Source organism: Falco cherrug, chromosome 4, assembly GCF_023634085.1.
Source record: "Falco cherrug isolate bFalChe1 chromosome 4, bFalChe1.pri, whole genome shotgun sequence".
NCBI lineage: Eukaryota > Metazoa > Chordata > Aves > Falconiformes > Falconidae > Falco > Falco cherrug.
The window spans coordinates 107975545-107999439 of record NC_073700.1 but is presented as its reverse complement, the minus strand read 5'-3'; the positions used below and the strand labels follow the sequence as shown (position 1 = coordinate 107999439).

The following is a 23895-nucleotide window of genomic DNA, read 5'->3' as shown; positions in this document are numbered from 1 at the left end:
AGCAATATTAGCAAACAGACCACAGAGTCTGAGCTCCTCTTTGAATCATAGAAGTTGTCGGTTTTGTTTAGTGTCAGTAGTTGTTGTTCCAGCTCAAGTTTTCTACGTGTTATTCGTGGACTAATGAAAACTTGAAGTGTTGCTTGCCCTGCAGTACCAAACTTATGGATAAGCAGACAGCTTCAGTCTGCCAGGTGATAATCTGGCATCCTTATGTCAGTGTTAAAATCCTTACAGCTGTAAATATTTATTGAATATGAAATATACTCATATACTCCAGCTAGCACATTACTATATGAATAAATCTAACCTTAAATAAACCATGTGCATTCCATCTTTTACTCAGTTTATAAAATTCTTGCTTCTTGCTCTGAGCATTCTTAGCTTAATATGGCTATTCAGAAGTAGAGCGATTCACGGTGTGCCTTGATTTCTTTTCTAATGCAATGTTTTGCTGCTTATATTTCACCTCTTACAGCTTTTGCAAAGTTTTGATTTGATAGGACAAGAACAGTGAGGGCATTAGGACCAAGAGAAAGACGCACACACTGCTCTGTATTATGTCTGGCAAAGTGCTTCCTGACTGAGTGCCGTAGTTATGTGTGAAAGAAAGTCAGGGACCGACTAGTTCTCATCTGTTGATCGCAGTTAACTTGAAGCCTCTGAGCGGGGGAGAGCTGTCAGATCTGCTTTCAGAGATAAGGCACTTCAATCCAGGCAGCAACTGGAAACTTTGAAGAAGCAAGATCTACTCTGAAAGGAAACTATAAGAAATGGAATTTCTTTTTACTTTGAAAAGGAAAAAAATCAAAACTTCAGTTACTCTTTTCATCAGCTGAATATGCGCTTTCCTAACTAAGCTGGGACTCTGTATAACAGAGGATCTACTTTCTCTCACTGGATCCATGCTATGTTTTACTACAGTAAGTGCAATATTAATAGGAATGTTATATTTTATCTGTAAATAGAGAGGAAAGCATGAAACGGCATCAGTGAAATTTGAGGGGAGTAAAAAAAATCCTCTTGGCAGATAGTGAAAAACAGGGTTTTGCTGCAACCCGAGGACTGGAGTCTGTGGAAGATCCAAGTGATATTTAACATGACCATCTGTATCATTTTGTCTCCAACAGCATGTTCTTGAGGAAGAAGTGCAGATATGGATCACGTAAGCTGCAGTTTCTCTTGTTGTTGTTGATGCTGGGCTTTTTGCTACTGATGGTTACAATGCTGACTCCACCACCCAGCACCCAGAGCAAGGACGGGACTTTCCAGCCCGTGGAGTTCAGCCCCCGGGAAGGGTACCAGATGGACTTTGCGGAGCCCCAGGAGATGCTGGAGACCCCGGAGGAGAGCCAGCAGTACTACCCTTTGGACGGGCTATCCCCTTTCATCTCCCTGCGGGAGGACGAGCTGATCGCCGCCGTCGTGTCGCCCGCCGGCAGGAGGAACCACAGCAAGGCCAGGAAGGGCTATCGGGTGGTGCGGCAGCAGGGCCGGCGGCCGGGGGGCAAGGCAGAGGGGGACCCCGAGCCCCAGCTCCTGTCCCTGCCCCTGCAGCCTGGGGACGGGGCTGCGGCGGGGGGGCACCCGCCCGGCCTGGACACCCATGGCTTTGACGAAGCGCTTAGCGAGCGGATCTCTCTGCGCAGGGAGCTGCCTGAGGTACGACACCCGTTGTAAGTAAAACAGCCTATTTAATTTCTGGGAGAAAATCGCCTCTTTCCCCGCCGCCGTGAGCCCCTCCTGCTCTGAGCCCCGCGCCTTCCCTGCCAGCCTCGCCGCTCCGGTTCGAGATAACGTTTTTCCCCACGCTTCGCTGAGGAACAGCCCCCCGTTCCTCAGAGCCGGGTACGCTCCCGGCCGCCCCGACCCCGCCGCCGGCGGGACCCCGAGCCCCCCGCGGGCTGCCCGGCCGCCCCTCCCCGGGCCGCAGCTGCCCGAGCCCGCGGCGCAGGCACCGGCACACCGCCGCTGGGTCAAGCCCTCAGGAGCCGACTGCTGGCAACAGCGAAGGGGGCGGCGGGGGGAGGCAGCTACGACTTGCAGGGGGCGCCGGGTCAGAAAGGGGAGGACGAACGCGCGTACCGCGCCCCAGCAGGCCGCTGCGGTGTGCCGTTACCTGCGACCCCCGCCCGCCTCTCGCCGCGACACGGCGGCCCGGCCCGGCCCGTCACCACGGCAACGCGGCGGGCGGCAGCGCCCCCTGTCGGCGCCCGCGGGCGGGGTGCCTCCGCCGCTGCAGGTGCTGAGGGGCGGCGGGGGAATGCTCCGTGTGCCCGGGCCCCGCCGTTCCCCGCCAGCTGGCTGTGTGTTTTCTGGGGCGGGGAAGGGAACCCGCACGGCGCTGCGCTGGGTGCCGAGGTCCCGCAGGGTCGGGGGCGGTCTGTCCGGCCCGGCCGGGCCTCGGCCCCGGCCTCCCGCCCGCTGGGCCTGCCCCGGGCCCGCTCTGCCGCCAGGGGACGCGGAGCTGCGTGAGGGGCCGCCCCGCCGCTTCCCGCCGCAAGGCCCCAGCCGTCTCCTCACGGTGCGCCTCGTGCTGGGCCTGCCGAGTTTGCCACACGCACTGCATTGCTTGAATACAGGAGTTCGGGGCTTTCAGCTTTTTTAGTACGAGTGGCACGACAAACACTGAAAGGAAACTCCTGCGAGGGAGGCTGGTGGATATCGGTGTGCCTGAGCAGATCTGCCAACACCAAGGTAGCTGGCAGCAGGCAGGCCTTACGGCCGCGTGGAGCGTGTGCTGCGTTTGAAGCCCCACACGTTATATTTGAAGCCCCATGTGTTGCATTTGAAGCCTGGAGACTTGGGAGTCAGTTACTCCAGCAGCCCCAGAGGGGCCATTCGTGACTCTTCTTAAAGAGGGGCTGAGGTGTATCTGCTCCCCTGGCCAGGGGAGAGGGAAAGGGTGGTGGCTGGGTGGTTTTTTCTTGCCTCCTGCAACAAAACCTGTTGTGGCTTTCCCCCCAGGACGCAGTGGGAAGATGCACCAGAAAACATTTTAAGTAACAGACATAGGATATGTACATACATATAAACCCCATTTTTTTTTCTAAGGGTCATTTTCACGTGTTTAAAGGCAGCTGGTGGCTCTTATTTAAGGGGACAATCTTAAGGAAGGAGAAATGAAACTGTTTTTTACGCTTGCTGGCTAGGTTCAGTGTTAATTTGGGTAATTGCATTGAATGATGAAATGCTGATACCATTTCAGTTATTTTTCGCCATGCTCCACTGGCACCTCTTTGAACTGTGTAATGTTAAAGGAGGAGTGATGACCCTCGTTTACTGCCTGTGATGTGAGCCAAAAAAACATTTCTACTTCGGCAGCTGAGGGGCCATCCAACAAGGCACAGGTTTAGTTAATACTGATCTCTGTAAGGTTTAAGCCATGGGCTCAGAGCTCTTGGATGGGTTTTCCTGTCTGACTAGTTAGAGCCTGAAGAGCTATCAACACCACAGCTTACAGAGTCCAGATTGAAACCACAGATCTGAACATCTGAGGCTTCATGTTTGTTCAGGCCTAAATCCAGATCATAAACCTGCAGCAGAGGTCTGCCTCTAAGACAGTCCCGTCCTTTATGGCACAACACACAAACCACAGTGATATTTTTTAGGTGTAATTTACTCTGGGGGCCTAGCTCACAATTATGTCAGTCCAGTTTTATAGCAGTGGAAAACGAGAGTGAAGCAGTAATGAAGCGGATTGTCTATTACTCTATTCTGTTTGAATTATGTTGTTCCTAATAATGTCTGTTATTATTTAGTTAGAAAGAACCCAGCCACTTAGAGGCATTTCAGTGAGTTAGGTCCATGGACTCGGTCTCTCTCATTTCACTTGAAGTTAGATGGCAAATCCTTCACACCAGAAGCTATGCCTAGCTTGAAGCTAATCATGAAGCACTTCCAGGTACTTTAAAATAAGGCTGGGCAAACTTCATACTTGCATACTTCATGTTTACTCTTAAACCAGTGTGTAAGGTGTAATGTAAATGGCATAAGATATACTTAGCTGCTCTTCCTTAGAAAATCAGATGTACAAGGTCTTTTGTGTTTTGCATTGGAGCAATGAGCAGCATAAATAAAGTTTCTTCCTGTGTGAAGAGTACAGAGCTCTGCTGGAAATACACCAGAGCCTACAGGCTGTGCAGTGGCTTGACAGCCCAGAACCCAACTTCCTCACCTGGAAAGTGATACTTTAGACCTCTCTCACGCAACCCTATCTTCTAACATAACTCACATCTCTTTGCGTGTCTTTCCAGGTGAATGCTGTATGCTACTTTTCAGAAAGTAGATGCGTAAAACAGTCTCTTCCAGCACTCCTACTGATCTCACAGTAAAACATATCCTGACAGATGAATCGGGTATCTTGTTTTGCCCCATTTACTTTGAGTACCAGTTTTGACGCAGCCAGGGTTTCTGGGTGAAAAAGCCTAATAACTTGTCCAGTTGTATTAGAAAGTTGTTCTTCCACACTAAGGCTCATCCTCTGAGTTACCATCATCTCTGAGTGCTTTCTGCTGCTATCAGTTGGTCCAGCTGCTGTTGACACCCACCTGGGACAGAGGAGCCAAATCAAGCCTTCCATTGTGATTTTTATGATGGACGTTCTGCCCCAAAAAAGATCTGTTTTCTGCTATTTGGCTTGAGTGTCAAACATATCCAGGCAAACAGAAACTAGCAATGTATCTAAAAAGGTTTTAAATTTCATTTTTAAAGTGTAGCTTCCACTTGAGTGCTGTTGGGAGCTGAATCTCAGAGACATTTCCCTGAAGGTGAGTGGGAGTCCCTATCTGCAGTGCTTTTGCCGTGGCAGAATTGCTCTCCTGTTCATTGCTGCATGTGACAATTCCTTATTTTTCACAAATTGGGTTAAATCACTATGCTCATATCAGTCAGCCCTGACTTCTCGAAATGCCAATTTATGATGGACAGTCTATCAAACTGCTCCAGATTACAGGGAAGGTATTTCTGAATACCAGTGCCTTTTTGCATTTTTCTGAAGATTAGTTATCTATATTGCAAGCCTTTGCCAATCTCCATGGCAACTAAACACTTGCCACCTAGGTTATGTATTCAAGTACAGTTATTTTCAATTCTTTTCCAATTAAGATTCCACAACAGCCTTATTTTCTTGCTATAACTACAGTACTAGCAATGAGGCATTGTAGTATTATGGTGCAAAATATAGGTACTTATAGCTGTACTAAATGTTCCTGGTTGGAAGCTGCCTGGTAGTAAAAGTACTGCATCAAATCTTTACTTATTTACATCTAGGTTCTCCTGCCTGAAAATACAAACACTGCCAAGGTATGAGGGTGTCCTTTTCTTCATCCTGCTGAAAATGGAAATAATTATCCCATGTGAAATTGTGAAGTAACAGCATTGTTGATTAAAGAAAATTAGTAAACCAAGCACAACATAGATTCATTACAGTGTAAAAATCGAGAAAATTTGCCCCTCTATACAAAAAGATATTAATGTGAAATATGATAAACTATATTAAATTATTATAATTGTGCTCATTTAAAATGTGTATTCCTAGAAGTGTATCTATGTTACTCGTTTATTTGTATTTGCTATTAAATCATTCAGACTATTTATTCTCTTAAATGATAAACAGCTTTGTGTCTGGATAATGTCTGGCATCATAGGGCCTCAGTCCATGAATAGAAGCACTACGTAAAATGGTAATAAACATAGCAATGTTAAGAAGATATGATTTACATGAGACTCTGCTGAGTAGCTAATTGTTTAACAACCACTGTAAACTCTGTATGACAGTTCGCTTGACAATACAAAAATGCTGAAATAACAATGGGCCACATTCAGCCAATTCTGTAATTCTTTGAAGAGGTTCGTGCTACTAGAAATTAAATGAGTTAGGAAACTGAACGATTGCTACTCAGGAAATAAAAATATTTTAAAATGTGTTTTCTAATATAAGCAAAGGAGATATATAGGCACTGTCATTGCATCTCTGCAGTGGGCATTTGAAGGCATTTTCTGGAAAATGTGCATCCTCAGGCCAGTAGTATAGTGGGTCCTGTGTCTCTGAACCAAGACTGGTATATCAGAAAACACTTTTTGTTGTGAATGCAATTTGTAGATCCTTTACTGACATTTATGAAACGGGCATTGTTTGACCAGTGTTTGTAGTTTTCATACATGGTTTCTGTGAGGATGAATAGGAAGTGTTCTTCATTCATAAATGCTTGAGTTGTCAAAGCAACTTCCGATTCAAAATAATTTTGGTGGAAGTTATTTCAATGTCATGGGTGAAATCTTGGCCCCATAGAAAACTGAGGAGCAATGGGCCCCAGTCATCACTATAGAGCATCTCTAGGAATGCCATACAGTGACCCAGGCAGCCAAGTGTCTTTTAGTAAATTGTGTCAGTACCTGGAGTTAAAAACTAAGAGGCAGAAAATGGCACAGAGTGAATCTGGGAGCCTTGTTCATCAGTGATTCTTTTTCTTCGGAAAAAGCAACCTGTGCAAACTTTACAGGGATAATACATTTACTTTCTTAAATGTATCTATATTTATTTTCATTGCCCATGTAAGGATCCATTTCTCAGGACTGAGATGTTGGCTTCATTCACTAGGATCCTGGTCAGGTAGTGCACAAGTATACTCATCTGTTGTGCAGATGAGTTATTGTACTTGTTAGTCTTAAAGGTTTCATTTCAGTTTGTTGTTTTCTCTGTTACTTGAGAAAATGTGGAAATTGGTGGAGACTGACCGACCTGCTTTATCCCCCTTTCCGGTTTGTCTAATTGTCTTTTCAGTTTTTCTTTGCCTTCTGGATCATTGCTGTTTGAGCTCTGTGTTTTGAGGCAGCCAGAGCAGAGGAGAGTATTCCAGCAAAACTTTCCTCTTTTTGTATTTTATTTTTTACAGTGTAGTTCTCATATTTTCACTTTGTATTCCAGTCTTGGACACCTTAATACTTCCTTTTCTTCATCAGAAGTAAGCTGAGATCTTAAACTGCTTTCCATCCCTGAAGGCTTAGGTGTAGTTTACCACTTTGCTCTGACAAAGAAGTAGCCAGTTGTACCAGTGTATCCACTGTCTCCCTCATTTGATCCCATGCAGGTGCCTACAGCAAGAATACGATTCCAGTCTGCCTACTGCTAGTGTCATCATCTGTTTCCATGACGAAGCCTGGTCTACTCTGCTGAGAACTGTGCACAGCATTATGGACACAGCCCCAAAGGCCTCCCTCAAGGATATCATCCTAGTTGATGATCTCAGCCAGCAAGGTAGTCCCTGCTTCTCTGTATGAGCTCTTTTTTTCCAAAACTTCAGGGAAGAAACTGTCCTCCTCCAAGAAGTGCGTGAGGAGAGCAGAAGGCATAGAGGACCCTCAGGAAGAGAGCTAACTGGAGCCCTGAGCTGGCTGCCATCCCTAGAATTCAGCTTAGCCTTTCAACTTTGAAATATGTTTCTTTTTTTCCCATCATTTCCAACCACTCTGAACTTTCTTACTTTAAAATAAGATCACAGTATGCAAATTTTAGCCTTCCCACTGGACCAGGTCTGCTGTAATAATTTCCAGACTTGGACTTTGGCTGAAGCATAGAGTGGAAAACTCCACATTGCTAAAGTAATCTGAAGCACTTGGAAAAGCCAAACACCTGTAGTATCACACTCTGATCTGCGCCTTTTATGAGATGATGAGAGCACCTACCTTTTACTGAAACCAGGAGAGGAGGCTATTAAATTTCCCACAGGAATAACTTCACATCTAGTGAATCTCAGTTTCCATGGTTTTCTGCTTCTCTGACATTATGCTGCTGTGGGAATATTTGGAACATGGCCTACACGGTCATGTAAAACAAATGCCCCCAAAACATTTTACCAGCAAGAAGTAGCATCTTCTACTACCTGTTGCTTTTCTATAACAGCTTGAATAAAATCTAAAGCATTTCGGTGAGCATTCTCTTTCTGACAGGGCCCCTGAAGTCAGCTCTGAGTGAATACATCTCTAAGCTGGATGGTGTGAAACTCATACGGAGCAACAAGAGGCTTGGAGTCATCCGAGGTCGGATGTTAGGAGCTGCACGGGCAACTGGAGATGTGCTTATCTTCATGGATTCACACTGCGAGTGTCAGAAGGGCTGGTTGGAACCCCTCCTAGCCAGGCTGTCCAGCAACCGGTAAATATCCCCTCTGGTCACCTCTGACCTCCCTGCATGTGCTAATTTCTGCTGAAAGTCATGTACTTGTAAAGATTTGGGTATTTTTTTAATCTTCTCTTGGTTACCTTCTTCGTTCTGGTCACATTGCTTTTCTTTTCTAGCTTACCACCACCTGCGTCACTGGTATGTGGGAAGCAGGATAGGTCACACAACAGATAACCCTCACTTCACACCCAGTATAAGCGAACTGTCAAGAGTTTGTATCCAGTTAGAACTATAAGAAGGCTTCCTGGTGGTCTGAATTAAAAAGGTTGCAGTCTCAAGCTGTTTGCAAATTGGCAAACATCCATCGGAGAAACTGCTGCAAGGCTCCATTATTTTTACTTTTTAGCTGTTTCAGTGATGAAGCCAAGGATAAAATGCTTTGTCTTCCTGAGCCAGTTTGGCTACCTACCAATGTCACCTGTACCATCTGTTCCACAGAAAAAAATAGACTTTCTGGGCAGCCTAAACAGTTCTAGCTAATCGCTTTCACTGACACCAGATTAACAGAGGAAGATACAGATTCATCTTTTCTGAGTCTTTCATTTTTAGGTTGGTGCTTGGGCCCACTCTCTAATGTACAGCTGAGCTCATCTATGCAGTCCCCAAGCACTTATAAGAGATTAAATCACTGCATATGTTTCAAGAATTACGTGGCAGTGAATCCTTTACTAAAGGGACTTTTCTGAAAGAAAAATTTGTGCATTGTCTATCATTACCCATAAGCCACTTGGGAAAAAATAAATTGCTAGAGGGGGCAAAAGAAAAAAAAGAATCTTTAAAACCCTTACCAGACTGTTGAATAGTCATACTAAAAACCTTCAAAGACTGTTCCCAGGCACAGGCACTGGAACGAGATGCTTTTATGCCTGATTATGTTTGCCTATAAGAGAATTAATGTGAGTTTTAAAAAATCATTACATCATTTGGATGAAAACATTAAAAATACTGAGAGCAAAAGTAATGCTGCCTTAGGATGTCAGAACTATTCTCTTCTAAAAGGTCCACCTTGCAAAAGCAGATTATTTTTTGTCTGCTGACTTATTGGATGGTTTATAATGAATATACTTTATGATTCTTCTTCCTTGAGCTAGTCTATTGTTGATGTCCATGCAAAACTCCTATGTGTATCAATTGTCCAGTCCTTATTCAAGGCTGTATTGCTGAAATTTAAAGAATTACAAAAAGTCTCAGAGGAGAGCTGTAGTGAAGGGAGAATTACAATGGCAAGAAATAAGTTATGACTCCACCACAAGCGTAGTGCTTCACTGTCAAAAATTATCCATGCTGAGGGAATGCAAAGCCACAGAGTCTACTATCACTCTGAGATTTCTGTAGCCCTGTCACCAGAGGGTGAGAAAGGGATTCTCTTACTCCATAGGGCCCCTATGCTTATTCATTCCTCCAGGAGGGCAGACATTTAACACGGAGTTAGCTAATGGCTAATTGGATTAATGGAGCAAAGGTGGAAGAGCATTTGGATATTTGTATGGGCTAAGCCATCCTTTTCTATACACCGCATCAGTCGCGGTGTCTGACCCTGGAAGCTTTGTCACTGCTAGTGTGGAGAACCTGTGCCATTCTTCAGTGCACAGGGAAGACATGCTTTAAAGCATCTGGCAATCACTTTCCCTCGCTGCCCATTTTTCCCTAGCTGAAGAATGGTGATAATAACGCTGACCTGATAAGGAAGTTAAAACATGATTTTCCTAAATTGCTTGTAATGCTTGCGTGGAGATCACTATGGAAATGTAAAGCATTAGCATAGTCAACTTGGATTCATTTAGCAGTCAAGGAGCTGTTAAACTGAATAATACGCCCTGAGACTACCCAAATGAGGAAAGTACAGTGAAAAAAAAGCTTACAGTGACTGGTGAAATCAAACTGCAACTCATGCACTTTTGCTGGAGAGGCAGAATGGGAAAGCACTTTATCACCTAGAGTGAGCAAACGAGTTGTTTGCTGGCCAGGGAAAATACAGCCTTCCCAAAGCTCAAAGCTTTGCAGGAGCTTAACAGAACTGGAGGGAGATTTTAACTTTGCAAATTGTGATTAAGTCTAATTTTCTAGACTACTGATCAGATCTGCCACTATTATTGTGACCTGTTGTCATAGAGCAATGCTGAGAGATCCTTGCCCAAACTGAGACCTCACAGTGAGTTGCACAAATGCACAAAAGGGAAGATACCCCCAGTTCTTTGTAGCCTGAGGTAATGACAGACAGGACAAACATGAGGAAAACTATCCTGATTTTACAGGTATGGAAATATTTGACTTGCTCTGGGTGGTGACATTTCATTTCCCTATGTGATGGTTTTATTCGCTAACCCAATCCAAATTATTTTCCAAAAAAGTATTAAGTCTTTCTAAAATCATTACACATGCATTTATGGGCATTTTGACTGGGACTAGTTCTGTGAACCATACCTAACAAATTGACTGGGAAGCTGTGCATCAGCTTAGGATATAGCCTAGACGCAGGGCTCCTCAAACTTTTTAACCAGGGGGCCGGTGCGCGGATGCAGTGGCAGGCGGTCATCTGCAGCTGCTTGGTTTCCCCCCGCAACCCCCGGCGGGGGGGGCAGGGGGGTTCTGTAAATACCGGGGGCCGGATTGAGGACCCTGCGGGGTCGTATCCGGCCCGCGGGCCATAGTTTGAGGACCCCTGACCTGGAGAATGGTTCAATGGTTTGTAAAGCATCCCTTGACATTTTTATTATTCAAGGATGAATACCATAGGTACCTGGACAACATTAGAAAACTAGATGAAATGCCATACAGATCATTTTATTTGACAACTGTTTGCGTTCCAGCTAATTCCAGGTGAGTAGCATGGTGCATAGTAATGCAGCTGTGCCATTATTATGGTTGTCTTTTGAGGGGTTTTCCTTTTCCAGGAGACAGCTGATACTGTATTCAGTCCAAAGGCAGGGAAAGGCACAGGGGGTATATAATGTAGTGTGCCATGAAACCTTTCTGAAAAGAGTGTTCCTTCAACCAAAAACCAGTGACCATCATGCTGAAGCAGGATGATTTTTTTTAAAGAAGATCCAGAGTGTGGTTCCTGAGAACACTATGTGAAAGCGAAATAATCCTTTAACTAAATGATTATTTAAAAAAGGCATGGGCACCATACCTGTGGCAGAGGGATGGCTTGCGAAGGGGTAGCTTGCCTTTAGGACCTTTCCCCGGCTCTGGAAAGGCTGTTTCCCTCTATGCTGGTACATGCCTATACCACTCAAATATTATGTTAGGAAAGATATTAAAATAAGCCTATCTAGTTTCTGAAATTCAAAGTGCCTCTACTTAGCACCATGATTCTAGGTCACTAATCTTTAGTGAAAATGCTGTTAAACAGAATAAGAAATGACCATAGCAGTGGAAAGGTATCTCATCTGTTGTTAACTCCCATTCAGGGGTGAACGGGAGCCTCTGCTTGTAGATACAGGAGTAGAAAAGAGTTACTCTGTCTGTCTGGAAAATTTCTGTGTAGTTCAGGTTTTATGGTAAAACACTAGAGAGAAGGGAAATATTTTGCACTAAAGTTGAACAGCTCCTTCATCTCTTTTAATCTGATTCTCCACTATTCAGTGGCCCATACTCCAGCATTTTGAGCTACCAAATAGATAAGCCACCTGTTATCTACCTCCTGCCAGGCTCAGGGAAGCATGACGTTATCCATCCAGAGCCCACACAACCCCAGCATATGAGCATGCATTTCCATGCTACTGTCCTTTTTTTGAAAACCTTCCATATACTTCACGTGGAATAGCCTTCTTCCTGGCACTTGCCTTTTTGCCTGATCCTTTTATATTCTCCATTTATCAATAACACTCATTTCAAATTCAGTAAATTAATGTTCTGCATTTACATGGTTTATTATGTGAAGATATGCTATCTCTTTACAATCTTTCACAGTTGAGCGGGATCAGTATGTGACCTATTTTAAAGAAATTGAGGTAAAGAAGCTGAAGATGAGAATCTAAAGCCAAAAGCAAGTATTACTGCCAAAAGTAGGAACAATGAAGATTCAGGTATGATTCATGGCACAGTGCCCTGACTGTCCAGTGTAAAAAGGTGTTGGTCACCCCTGCAGATTTTGGTACCCCACATACAAATTTGACTATTTTCACAAAAGACAGGTTCAAAATATACTTTTTTTTTTAAAAATTAAGCATTCCTTTAGCACTCTACCTAGCAGAGATTTGATGTATATATGTATATGTTTAGTGCTCAGCATATGAGTAGTCCATCAATTCAAGGAGACTGTGCATATGCCCTAAATTAGCCTGGAGTTGGTCTCTAAGGTGGTATTTAAGTAATCCTTTATGCCATAGCTTTACCATTCATAATGACTGCATTATGTCTTCTTATTAACCCTATCTAGTTTCAAATGTTTGCATTGCTATTTCCCTGAAGACTTCAGCCAGCCAGCAAGGTGCTTTCAGTGAAAGTGCAGCATGCTGTGGAACCACCTTGGGTTCTCAGTTACTTACTGAAGTTTTGACTATGTGCAGAGCCAGACAACTCGGACTGCCTGGATTTCCTAGCTATCCGAGCTTTGCAGGGAATGATCCACTCTGAAACCAGTTGAGGAAAATACATAATTTTCATGGTTTTTGTGTTTGGGGTTTTGGTTTTGTTTGGTTGGGTTTTTTGTTCCTCCTTATTTAAAGGGTGATTTAGAGAGACTAAAATCTGTTCCCTTCCCAGCAAAAGAAAGTATGAATCAATAAAAAGCACTTCCAAAACCAGTGTATCTAAAACTTCCAAACAGTTGTGTTAATTAAGTCTTCTTCTCCTCGTGTTACTTATTCTAAAAATAGAAAAGAACATAATGTCCACAGCGACTGTAAAGGGTCATGGGAAGATTTTTCATTGTATTTGCTTGAGAAATCCCAAACCAGGAAATTGTTCTTGAGTTGCTCTTTTTCATGGAATTGTGACCTTTTGTAGTTCATGTGTGTTCCAAGCATTTGAAATATTCACAAATTAGTCAAACAGTTCAAAGCCTTGCTGCTAGTTGTATTTGAATTTCCTGTTTTTCCCTTTCCTTGGATTCCATAGAGTAAAATTAGTAGTAGTTTGCCAGTGTGTGTTTTATTTCAAAGTGCTGAACAGCTGCTGTCTGCCAGTTACTCAGTTAAAAAGAATAGCTAAGAACATCTTCCAACTTTCAATTACCACCTTCTGAAAATTTGCATTTAGAACCACAGAAAAATCAAACCATTGCTGAATATGCAGAAAACGGATCTTTTTTTATAAAAAAAGCATTAATACCGAAAGGTAGGTAAACAATGCTTGATTAAGATTGAAGTTGGACATTGACCAGTTTTCACGGAAGATCAGGTTACTGGATTCCTCTATTTCAGATCAGAAAGACACTCCCAAGATTAAAAGTTTTAAGAAGGTGTGTTTCTATTGGTTTCGGTAGAGCTACACCAGTTTGTACGAGGTAAAGATAAAGCATTACACTTAGAAACATACTCTTGAAAACTGTTAATGTTGGCATTCTGAAAGCTACTAGAGTAATAGCTTTAAAACACAGTTATCAGGTTGCACTGTATAATTTTGTGGGAAAGGAGATTAGGTTTTATTTTATTCTGGTTTATTGTTATATTTGCCAGGGTAGAATATGACCTATCCAGTGAGTTATTGTCAGCTGTGTTAAACACTGTAATTTTTTATGTCATAATTTGCAGATAGTTTGGATAATTGCTTGGTCTCTAAACCGTCAGAATCCATTACATCACTGCAGGTATTTTTCCTGAATAGCATTGAAGAACCAATGCCCAATAATAAGCAAAGCAAAATCATTCATTAAAAATAACGAATTATTTTGACAAGAACTACTTCTGTGGTGCTTACTCTTGTGGGTGATTGCACTGATGCTAAAAGCATCACTGGAGTTTGGAGTTTTATAGCAGCAACAAATTTAAGGTGGATCCAAAAGAAGTACAGATTTTAAATGGCTGAAATGACATGAAGATGTAGGATAGTCTGAAATGTCTGGATCATCTGATCCAGAATATATCTGAGCATAACTGAGTGTCTGCGTTGTCTCTGTCTAAACTATCATAGATATGCACATGTGGTCTAGTCTTCATGGTCAAGGTTTTTTGAATCGTTTAGTCTGCATTGCCTCCTCTGGCTTCCACTCAAATACGCCCTCCTGATAGTTCCCTCCTGACTCTGAAATTGTAAAATAAACTACTCTGAGGTCATTAGTTCCTCAGTCCTGTCTGGATGAGAATGGATAAACAAGTAGCAACAGATAGCACGCATTTCAGCAAGTAGCAAAACTGAGGTGGAAAGTACAGGACTCCAACCACACTCCTAACCAGAGAGCTGTCAGAGATACTTGTACGCTGGAGATTGCAGCAGGCTGTAGAAATTACTTTTACAGCAATTTTTCATTTTTTTGAAGTTTAGTCATATAAAATCCATTTAGCTTGTTAGATGGATTTTTCCCAGCATATAAAAAAAGCCCACCTGCTTGTGTCCATCAGGACACTACCTTTGAGTAACTTCCAGAATCAGTTCATTTCCTTTTCATGCTGTTAGTGAGTAAAGGTTAAATACAGCTTTCAGTAGAAAGGCTCCTGCTAGCTTGAGTTAGCGGTGGTTGCTCCTGTCCTGGACACAAAACTGTGTTACAGGGGTACCATCAAGAGAATTAGGGAAGGATATCAGCTTTATTATTTTTAGTGTCATTTCTTTCCATTTCTTCTTGAGTCCTGTGGGAGAATGACAGCAGATCATTGCCTTAACGTATATGCCTACAAATGTTGCAGGTGACCATAACATTTTCTCTATTTATAAACTCGTTTCTAAGAGTGCCTATTATTACCTATTACAAAGGCTGGTATTACACCTGAATGGAGAAGTATAATCACTTCTCTATTTTAAATCTTTCTGCCTTTAGCTCATCATAGGGCAATCTGCTCTTATTAAGAAACAAAGGAATAACTAAGTCATTTTAACGCTATTCTCTGCATACAATTCACTGACAATCAGTAGTTTCCATTTCTTCATGGGCTTCTAGACTTCTCTGCAGGAAATGTCAACTCTGATAAAACAAAGTCTGGAGTTTCCCCCCACCCTGATACTGAAAAAGCATTACTGTAGTGATTGTAAAGGCAGAGAAGGTATGTCAAGATTACATTAACGTCATCCAGAGCTACCATCTTCCTCAGCGGGTTCTGGTGTCTGCCATGGAAAAGTACAGAGAGCTCACTGTGTTGGAGACTTCTGATGTCCTTTCTTCATTGATAGTATTATGTTTTAAGTGTATTTCTCTCAAGAGTGATCTCTGACCAACATAAATATCTTTGAAAGAGAAGATAAAACCTTCTACATTTTGCCACAAAATTGACCATTTCACTTTTCTGTCACAGTTTTAACAGGAAGTCCTTTTCTAGAGAAAAAGCTACTCCAGAATAATTTTCTGTATGAAGACTCTTACTCTAGAACAAGAGTAATTTGTTCCAGTGTACTTTATTCCCTAGTAATTGTTACTGATTTTTCTCCAGAGGAATGTCTGTCTATAGACAAGCCCTTACACTGAGACCAGAGGCTATCCTTTTTGAGTAACAGAGAAGAAATGGACAATGTTGTCCAACAGGTTTTTTTCCTGCAGTCCCTAATACCATTGCCTTTATACTCTGAAAATTTCCAGATGTAATTATGTCATTGACCTGGAAACAAGGAACGCTGATGGCTCTTCTGAACTACCAGTTAATTCCAAAATGATGTACAAGCACACTGTGAAATACTATGAAATGTTTGCCATGGAGAAATGTCTAATACCTCTTCTCAGACTAATACAAATTTAACTTAAGCTAGAAATGAATTGGAGGCTTGCTGCTTGTGGTGCAATGGCTCTATTCTGGCTCATAAAAATAGATTCCACACTGTGATGACAGTGCATTTGCAATAGCATTTTAAGCTTGTGATAAAATACAAACAAACTGGTTTATGAGCTTGATGATAAATGGTTTTGCAAAACAACCAGCAGAACAAAATAAGGATAAGTGCACTCTTTATCGACTTGAAGTGACAAACTCGTGAAGTGTGTGGAAGATCTACAGGAAAATCAAAGGATGGTGAAGTCTATAGCAAAACATGATTTTGGTCTCACAGACTTCACATCCATGCAGAGCTTATAGCATCAGAGGTTGGGGCCTCTGTGTGAAATAGCTTTATAAGAATTCTGATGGTTATCTCATAGCAAAATCCTGAATAGTTTTAAATGACAATGCAAGGTACACGTTGTCAATAAACTATTGATTTTTAGGTCCCTCACTGCAGGTTCGGTGTTCCCATGCACCGAGCGCCTGAGCTTCTATCAGCAGGGAAAATAAGGGCACTCAACTTCTAGAGGAGTGTTTCTGCTTGACAGTGTCAGAGAGGAGAACCACTGTTTACAACATAGTAGTGAACTTAATTTGTGCTTTGGCTTTGAAAATAATTTTTTTTTTTCTGAATAGCGTTTCTGAAAAATGTCTTTTTCAGAAACAGTGTCGTCTCCCCTGTCATAGATGTCATAGACTGGAAGACTTTTCAGTACTATCACTCTGTGGGCCTGCATCGAGGTGTTTTTGATTGGAAATTAAATTTCCATTGGGAACCAGTGCCAGAGCATGAAGAGAAGGTACGACAGTCTCCCATCAGCCCTATCAGGTAACAGTCCATCAGCCAATATGCCTCCACTCAGCTCAGCAGCAGAACTGTACAGTTTGGGTCATCTTCCAGCTAACAGAAGAGAGGCAGGGTTATGTGCATAGGCTCAGTTTACATTTTTTTGAAGGGATGGGTTTTTGGTTTACACTGAACTTCTTTGGCCTTTAGTAATCAATCTAACTAGATTGCAGTCATACTTTGAACATGACAAGTATTTTCCACACATTGACACAACTAGTATACAACCTGAATAGGTTTGCAGGGAAAGCAAAAGATAGATCGTACAGAATTAAGAAAGATGTTTTAATCATGATCTGTTTGCCTGTTATTTTGGGTGTATGTAACATTTCCCACTGTTCTGAGCCTTATTTGATAATTCAGCTCTTGGCTCTCTTCCCCAAGAAAATCCTAGAATTAGGTTCCAGTTGTTCTTTTTTTTGGTTAGATAAACAATTCATTCAAGCTTATACAGAGTATCATTCAATCATTTTGCAATACTATCTCTGTGGGAATGATGGGATTTTCACAGTTCACATAATTCCCTATACAAACCTGAAGGTGTTTTCCACACAGGAGTCCTGTGGTAGCTGGTGCAGTGGTGGCCATGGATCGACATTACTTCCAAAACACTGGAGCTTATGATTCTGACATGACCATATGGGGAGCAGAAAATCTGGAACTATCTATAAGGGTAAGGACATCAATTAAAATGTCAAGCTGTGGTAACTATTGGGCTTTTAAGGAACCTGAATGAAAAGGCAAGAAGCAATTTATAAAAGCAGTTAAGTGCAGAACGTCTTGGGGTATGGAGACAATCACTTTTCTTGCAGAAATCTATCCCTGTGCTCTGTGATCTGTCAGGACTATACAAGGACATGCAGCTGCTGTGAGTTAGGAGCATTATGTCGGGAGAAGGAAGTTTCACCAGCTATTGCTGTCTAAGGACTTGAGTGACTGGTTTTGGCCCCTTCTGAAAGCTGCCTCTTCTTTTTTGGCATGTAACGTACACCAAAAGGGTAGTACCATTATTTCTTTGCCAACCTGTAGCTTTAATACAGAATCATTTATATTAAATTGTTTGTATTGATTTTGCTGAATACAAAGAGTAACTGATATTAAAAAGCAATGAAAATTGCAGACACAAAGAGTATAGAGTCTTTTAATGCCCCAGACAAAAGAAGGCATGCTCCCAGGTCTCTTCACTATGCTGCGCTATTTGTGCACAGAAAAACATAAGCATATAAATGGTCATACTGGGTCAAATCAAAGGACTGATTGCCCAGTGTCTTCTCCGTGTCTCTGTATCTATGGGGAACAGTGTATGAAGAAGCACATAATAATGCTCTTGCTGTTTGCAGCAACGTGCAGATCAGGATTTCCTGAGGTGTAGTCTATAGCAAAGGAGGTTGTCCTTTTTATGTAAAGGTAATTTCTTTTTATGCTTTCACCTGTGTTTCAGACCTGGCTCTGTGGTGGCACCGTAGAAATTATTCCATGCTCCCGAGTTGGGCATGTCTATCGAAATCACTTTCCCGATGCTTTCTCCTATGAAGAGGCCATTGTGAGGAACAAAATCCGAATAGCAGAGACCTGGCTGGGCTCTTTTAAAGAGAATTTCTACAAGCAGGACACAGTGGCTTTCTTAATCAGCAAGGTAAAGTGGTTTGTTTCTGAGGGAAGGCGTGTGTGTTAAGGTAGGTGAAGGAGGTGGAATGGGGCAGGGGGTGGGAGGAAGGTGGGGGGGAGCAGTTCTGTGTGCAGTCAGACATTCAACATGCATGGTGCTGAGGATAGTCTTGTTATAAAAGCTTCCAGTGAAAGACCTGTCAGATCAGGAAGAAAAGAGAGAAACTTGTGTCTAGGAGTTGTTTGCTTAAGTTAATAAAATCTCTTGGAGTGTGACGACTTCTCCAAATGACTCTTTCTTCAGCTTGCCCAACAAGCTGCAATTTATTTTTCCACCAATAGTACACGGAGGGTTGCAGTGCATCTGAAGTGGAAGCTAGTAGCACTATGTGCTCTAAGGGCCTTCTAGGGGATTCATTCTTCATTTGTGAAGGTCTTCCTCATGTGATTTATGAAGATATTCAGTAATATTCATGGACATGTGGCAAACTGTGGTGTCTCTCCTACTAGAAAGGACTATATCTGAGTGGTCTAGTGACAAAAAAGGTGATTTTTTTTTTCCTCAACTGAAAGATGTCCAGAAGCAACTGTCTGTAGCTGAGAAAGATGTCAACAAAGCCACCTTTTTACAAGTTACTTTTTCATTAGAAGCATTGCACAGACAGCAGCCCGACCTCCAGGGATTTGGACTCCCAGCAGCCTGCACGCTAAGGCAGATGTGTAGCCAGGTGTGTGGTGTAGCCCTGGCATGCAGCCACACTTGAACCCTCTGCAGACTACACACCATCCAACTACTACAACGGCCATAGTTGTTTAAGCCACTGTGTAATCCATTGCAGATCAGCGTTGGTCAAGGAACTGTCTATCTGTGTATTACAAACCAGTGGATGTTTGTTTATCCGGAGTCCTGCAGCTATGGTTAACGTTGTTAAGTTGTTAATGTTGCTGCAGTTCTCAGGAATTCTCTGGCCCCAGTACCTTTCCTTGTAACGATAGCCTCTCCTACAAGGCAGTGGACAAACTTGTAAGCAGTTTTGAATGAAAACATGTCATTCACCTTCTTGTTCATTTAACAATGCCATGCTTTTAAGGAGAAAAAGATGCACTAAAAAATTTAGGCAGAGCATGGGTAGGCGCTGTTTCCCATTCAGTTTTCCTCCTACATTTCAGGCCCGCATGCCTCAGTCATTGCAATGCTGGCCATCATCTAAGAAAGCCAGATCCAACAGGAGCTGGGTGTGGGGAGAGGAAAAGGGCTGTGCGTCAGGGTGGCTTCTCTCCTGTCACCTAGTCTGACCTCCTTACGCTCCACCGGTGTATCTGCCTCTCCAGTCAGCTTGCTGTGCTAATCCTAGAGTCTATCATGTTTCTTTTTCTATTCTATTTTCACATTTTTAAAAAAGCTTCTCCCTCCTTGTCTGTGTTGTAGGTTTGAATTTCACTGGCCAGAAGTTTGTCAATTGACTCACAAGGGTTGCAGCCATGTAATTGAAAGGAGGACACTAGACCAAGTCTTTTCAGATGAGCAGTTAGTCCTTCAATCATTTAATAATTTCCTGAAAGCCTTACTTGACAGCTCAGAAGAGATTTTCTGTACTAAAAACTACAGCCACAAACGATACAGTTTACTAGCTGTAAGCACCCTGCCCTTTCACCCGAGAGTTTATTCTAGCCAGAATACTTTTAGTACTTCTAAGTATGATGCTCCTTCAAATGATCAATTTTACGATCTGTGCGCCCAGCATACCATAACATAAAAGGCCCTTTTCTCTGTTCCTTTTTTTCACAGCCAATCTTTTCAGTGTGTCAGTGCAGCGGGATGTTATTCAGGAGACACGAGCGAGCAATGCCATTATTGCCGCTCAGCTGCAGATGGGCCCCGCAGGGATTTATTGCACTGGGAGGCTGAGCAGAGCCACCCATTGGCCGTTACAAAAAATCTCCAGGAGCCTTGACTGCCGACACTGCCCACTGCAGAAAATAACTAGTGACCCCCGTATGGGTTGCTTTATTAAGTCTTCCCGGTTTATGGTCTGACTCACATCTTGCACAGGGTGCCTGTGGTATAAGCGTTAATGCAGATGAATAAGGCTCTTCCCAGCTCCCTATGATTTCAGCCGCTGTCTCTTTTTTCTTCTTGTGTGGATTGTTTGCTTGATTTACAAGCACAGCTTCCTTTCAGATTAGTTTACAGGGACAATGACTGTCTTTACATTATTTACACCATTTATTTGGCATCATATGCAGACTGTAACTAGTATGACAAAATGAGATTTACTGCCATCGCCTTCTTCAGCCAAAGTAGAGTCTCATGAGAAACATCTCTTTTTAGGGGAAGCGTTTTACTTCTCTATTTCCATTTCCAAGAAAACCTCTTGGGAAAAGGTTTGTGTGCTGCTGAATTGCTGAAATGTTAAGCTTATTGAATCTAAGACAGATACTGAACTATGAGGTTCTCTTTAGCATATTGCAACTGTTGAGCTTTGTCAGTGCAGTTTACAGGGGCTGGCAAACAGTGCCACGAGGCATGATTGATTCCTGCCTTTAGAAACGGATACCTCTTCCTTGATCTCCAAGGCCCTCGACTTGTCAGTGTTTTCCAGGCATGTCACAAAGTCCTTTTTTCTTTCTTATGGATGCAGAGAAAAAGCTGATCTAAGGAAAAGTTATTTACGGTCAATCGCTTGCTTACGTTACGAATTTTAATTTCTAACATAGGAATCCAGACCGATTTCCTGGAATGCAAAACTGCATTTCTAAAAAGTAGGAACATGAAGGGGGAGATCTACTGCTGGCAAGAAAGAGGAGAGTCTTAAGGGTGGTGAGGTATTTTTAGTATTTGGGCACTGAGAGATTTAGAAAAGTGTTTTGCATGGTTTTGAAACTCAAGGATTAGACACCTGCTTAGAGGTTTTCATAACCCTGTTTAGCCATCTTCAGTGCTAAATACCCTCAAATATTCAGACTGTCAGTCCTCTGCAGTGCAGATGCCCACTTGAAGGCACTTGTCTTTTTTCAGGACAGAGTTGCTACCAGGAAGGGTGAGAGTCGATGTTGTGTGTATATAGTTCAAGAAAACACATAAATCATAGGAGAAGTTTTATGCCTTTATAGCCACAACACACGATCGCTTACTGGAGTTAGTAACTGTCAGATGATAATTTGTGAGATAATAATAAAAGACTATATTTGGGGCTAAACTCTGTTATTACCTACATCCTCTGATCATGGAGGGCCGCCAATAACCGGGTAATTAGGGCTTTTAAAGACCTGGAAATTGAATTTTAATCAGCAGGGCAAATTCTACACTCAATGACAATCTAACACAATCACACTGATTTCAGTGCAACAAATATCAAACTTGGCCCTGAGTTTTTTAATTAAAAAGACGACAAAGTGTCCTGGTTTCAGCAGGGACAAAAGGACTGTTGTTGTTTAACTCCAGCCAGTAATTAAATGCCATGCAACCGCTCGCTCACTGCCCCCTCAACCGGAGGGAAGAGAATCGGAAAGGAATGTAAAACTCAAGGGTTGAGATAAGAACAATTTAATAATTGAAATTAAATAAAAATGAAAGAGCAATAATAATAATAGCAGTTACAATGAAAAGGAAGGGAGGGGGGGAGGAATGAAATCCAAAGGGAAGGGAGAAAAGAAAACAAGTGATGCGCAATACAATTGCTCCCCACCCGCTGACCGATGCCCAACCAGTCCCAGACCAGCGATCAGCAGGCCCTGGCCACCCACCCACCCCCCAGTTTATATACCAAGCATGACGTCCCCATGTCCCCTCCTAATTTTTTGTGCCACTCTAGCCCTCTAGCTGGAAAGGCCTGAGAAACTAAAAAGTCCTGGACTTGGTATAAACATCACGCAGCGACAACTAAACCCATCCGTGTGCTATCAACATTCTCACACCAGATCCAAACACAGCCCTGCGCCAGCTACTAAGAAGAAAATTAACTCTATCCCAGCCAAAACCAGGATGCAAAGTCTGACTTATCTTGCAGTATGAGAATAATTTTTAGAGGAAATCCTTATTTTCACAGTGTATGCTACTTCTGAAACATTTACTTCCATCACAATGCCAGATTAAATGCTGGTTTAGCACAAAGTTGGAGGAAGGCTATAGCTGGTCATCCTCCTTTGCATATCTCATGAGAGAATATGTATCAGTCTCTGTAACATGAAGAATAGAGGAGGTGGTAGAAATAATGTTTATGACTTAATTTTCACTTCTAGCATCTCTAACACAAATACACTAGTAACCTTGTTGCCCCTATGCTTTCTCCATAAAGGCAGAGAAGCCAGACTGCAGTGAGCGCCTTCAGCTACAGAAGAGGCTGGGCTGCAGAAATTTCCAGTGGTTTGTATCAAATGTGTACCCTGAACTCTCCCAGCCTGAAGACGCACCAAGTTTCTCTGGCAAGGTAAAAGAAAACACACTATAAAGAATGATTAGTGGTTTCGTAGTGTTTAAAGACCCCAGTATTGTTTCCACGTACTAAGTACTCGGTAAGCATAGAATAAAAGGTTGTTCCTTCTTTGGAACATTTATTGTCCAAACATGATGCAACAAGGGTGGGAGGAAAAAGAAAAGGACAGAGAAGACAAACAGCTGGCCCAAATTCTCACATTCACTGACTCAGTTCAGTGTCACAGCTCAAAGGATCCTAACTTTAGGTTCTTTAGGTGCCATTAGTAAAGGAAAATAATTGTTTTGCCTCATGCAGATGGCAGCCATAACAGCAGCTGAGATTGCTCTGTGCAGACCCATGTGCATGAAGAGAAAAAGGCATTTCTTCAGCCCTGTACTTCCCACAAGGGCAGAAGTGGTAGCAACAGCAGTTCTTTGGGGGTTTTTTTTTGGGGGGGGGGGTTGGGTTTTTTTGAAAAAAAAAAAAAAAATGCACAAGGTGATAATTACCATCACTAAGATATGAATTTATTCCAGGCAGCCTTACTGGAAGGGATTTTCCCCCAACAAGGCAACAAGGTCCACTAATTAAGTCACACTCTGCTATGTGTAGCCAGATTTCACTGTGTCCTTTCACTATTTTGTCTGTTTTTTATTATCAAAGTTTGCTTGAGAAGAGTGTAAGAACTGAGAGTTGATCACAGGAATTGTCACTTTTTTTCTGCTGAAATATTTGGGGTTTTTCTGACTACAGTGTCCAGCTGAAGTGCAGTTTTCCGTTAGCATAAAATTTTTGACAGATTTCTTTTAACTATCATAACAGTTAAAACCAGAAGTGGGTATCTGTAACTTAAACAAAACTCACTAGGTAACACTGACCTTTGGTAAGACTCTGCCTTTTATATCAGGTCAGTTTACAAGATCAATATGCAAGGTCTAGTCTGAAAGAAAAAAACATTGCCTAAATTACGAGCAAAACCATATTTCATAA

At 42.5% G+C, this 23895-nt stretch overlaps 1 protein-coding gene across 3 annotated transcripts in view; it reads left to right on the top strand.

Annotated features, from left to right (window-relative positions):
* The first annotated feature begins 566 nt into the window (after positions 1–566).
* The window catches only part of GALNT15 (polypeptide N-acetylgalactosaminyltransferase 15), a 26589-nt gene continuing 3260 nt past the window's right edge, over positions 567–23895 (top strand). Inside the window, exons 1-8 of one of the 3 annotated variants that reach the window (XM_055708737.1) lie at positions 567–923; positions 1131–1676; positions 7092–7258; positions 7951–8155; positions 16694–16861; positions 17435–17552; positions 18321–18515; positions 22786–22917. In XM_055708737.1, coding sequence (XP_055564712.1) covers positions 1132–1676; positions 7092–7258; positions 7951–8155; positions 16694–16861; positions 17435–17552; positions 18321–18515; positions 22786–22917 — 1530 coding nt within the window. In that variant the 5' untranslated portion in view covers positions 567–923; position 1131. Of the gene's footprint in view, positions 1677–7091; positions 7259–7950; positions 8156–16693; positions 16862–17434; positions 17553–18320; positions 18516–22785; positions 22918–23895 lie in introns of all 3 variants that reach the window. The other 2 variants (XM_055708735.1, XM_055708738.1) reach the window with 2 other exon arrangements.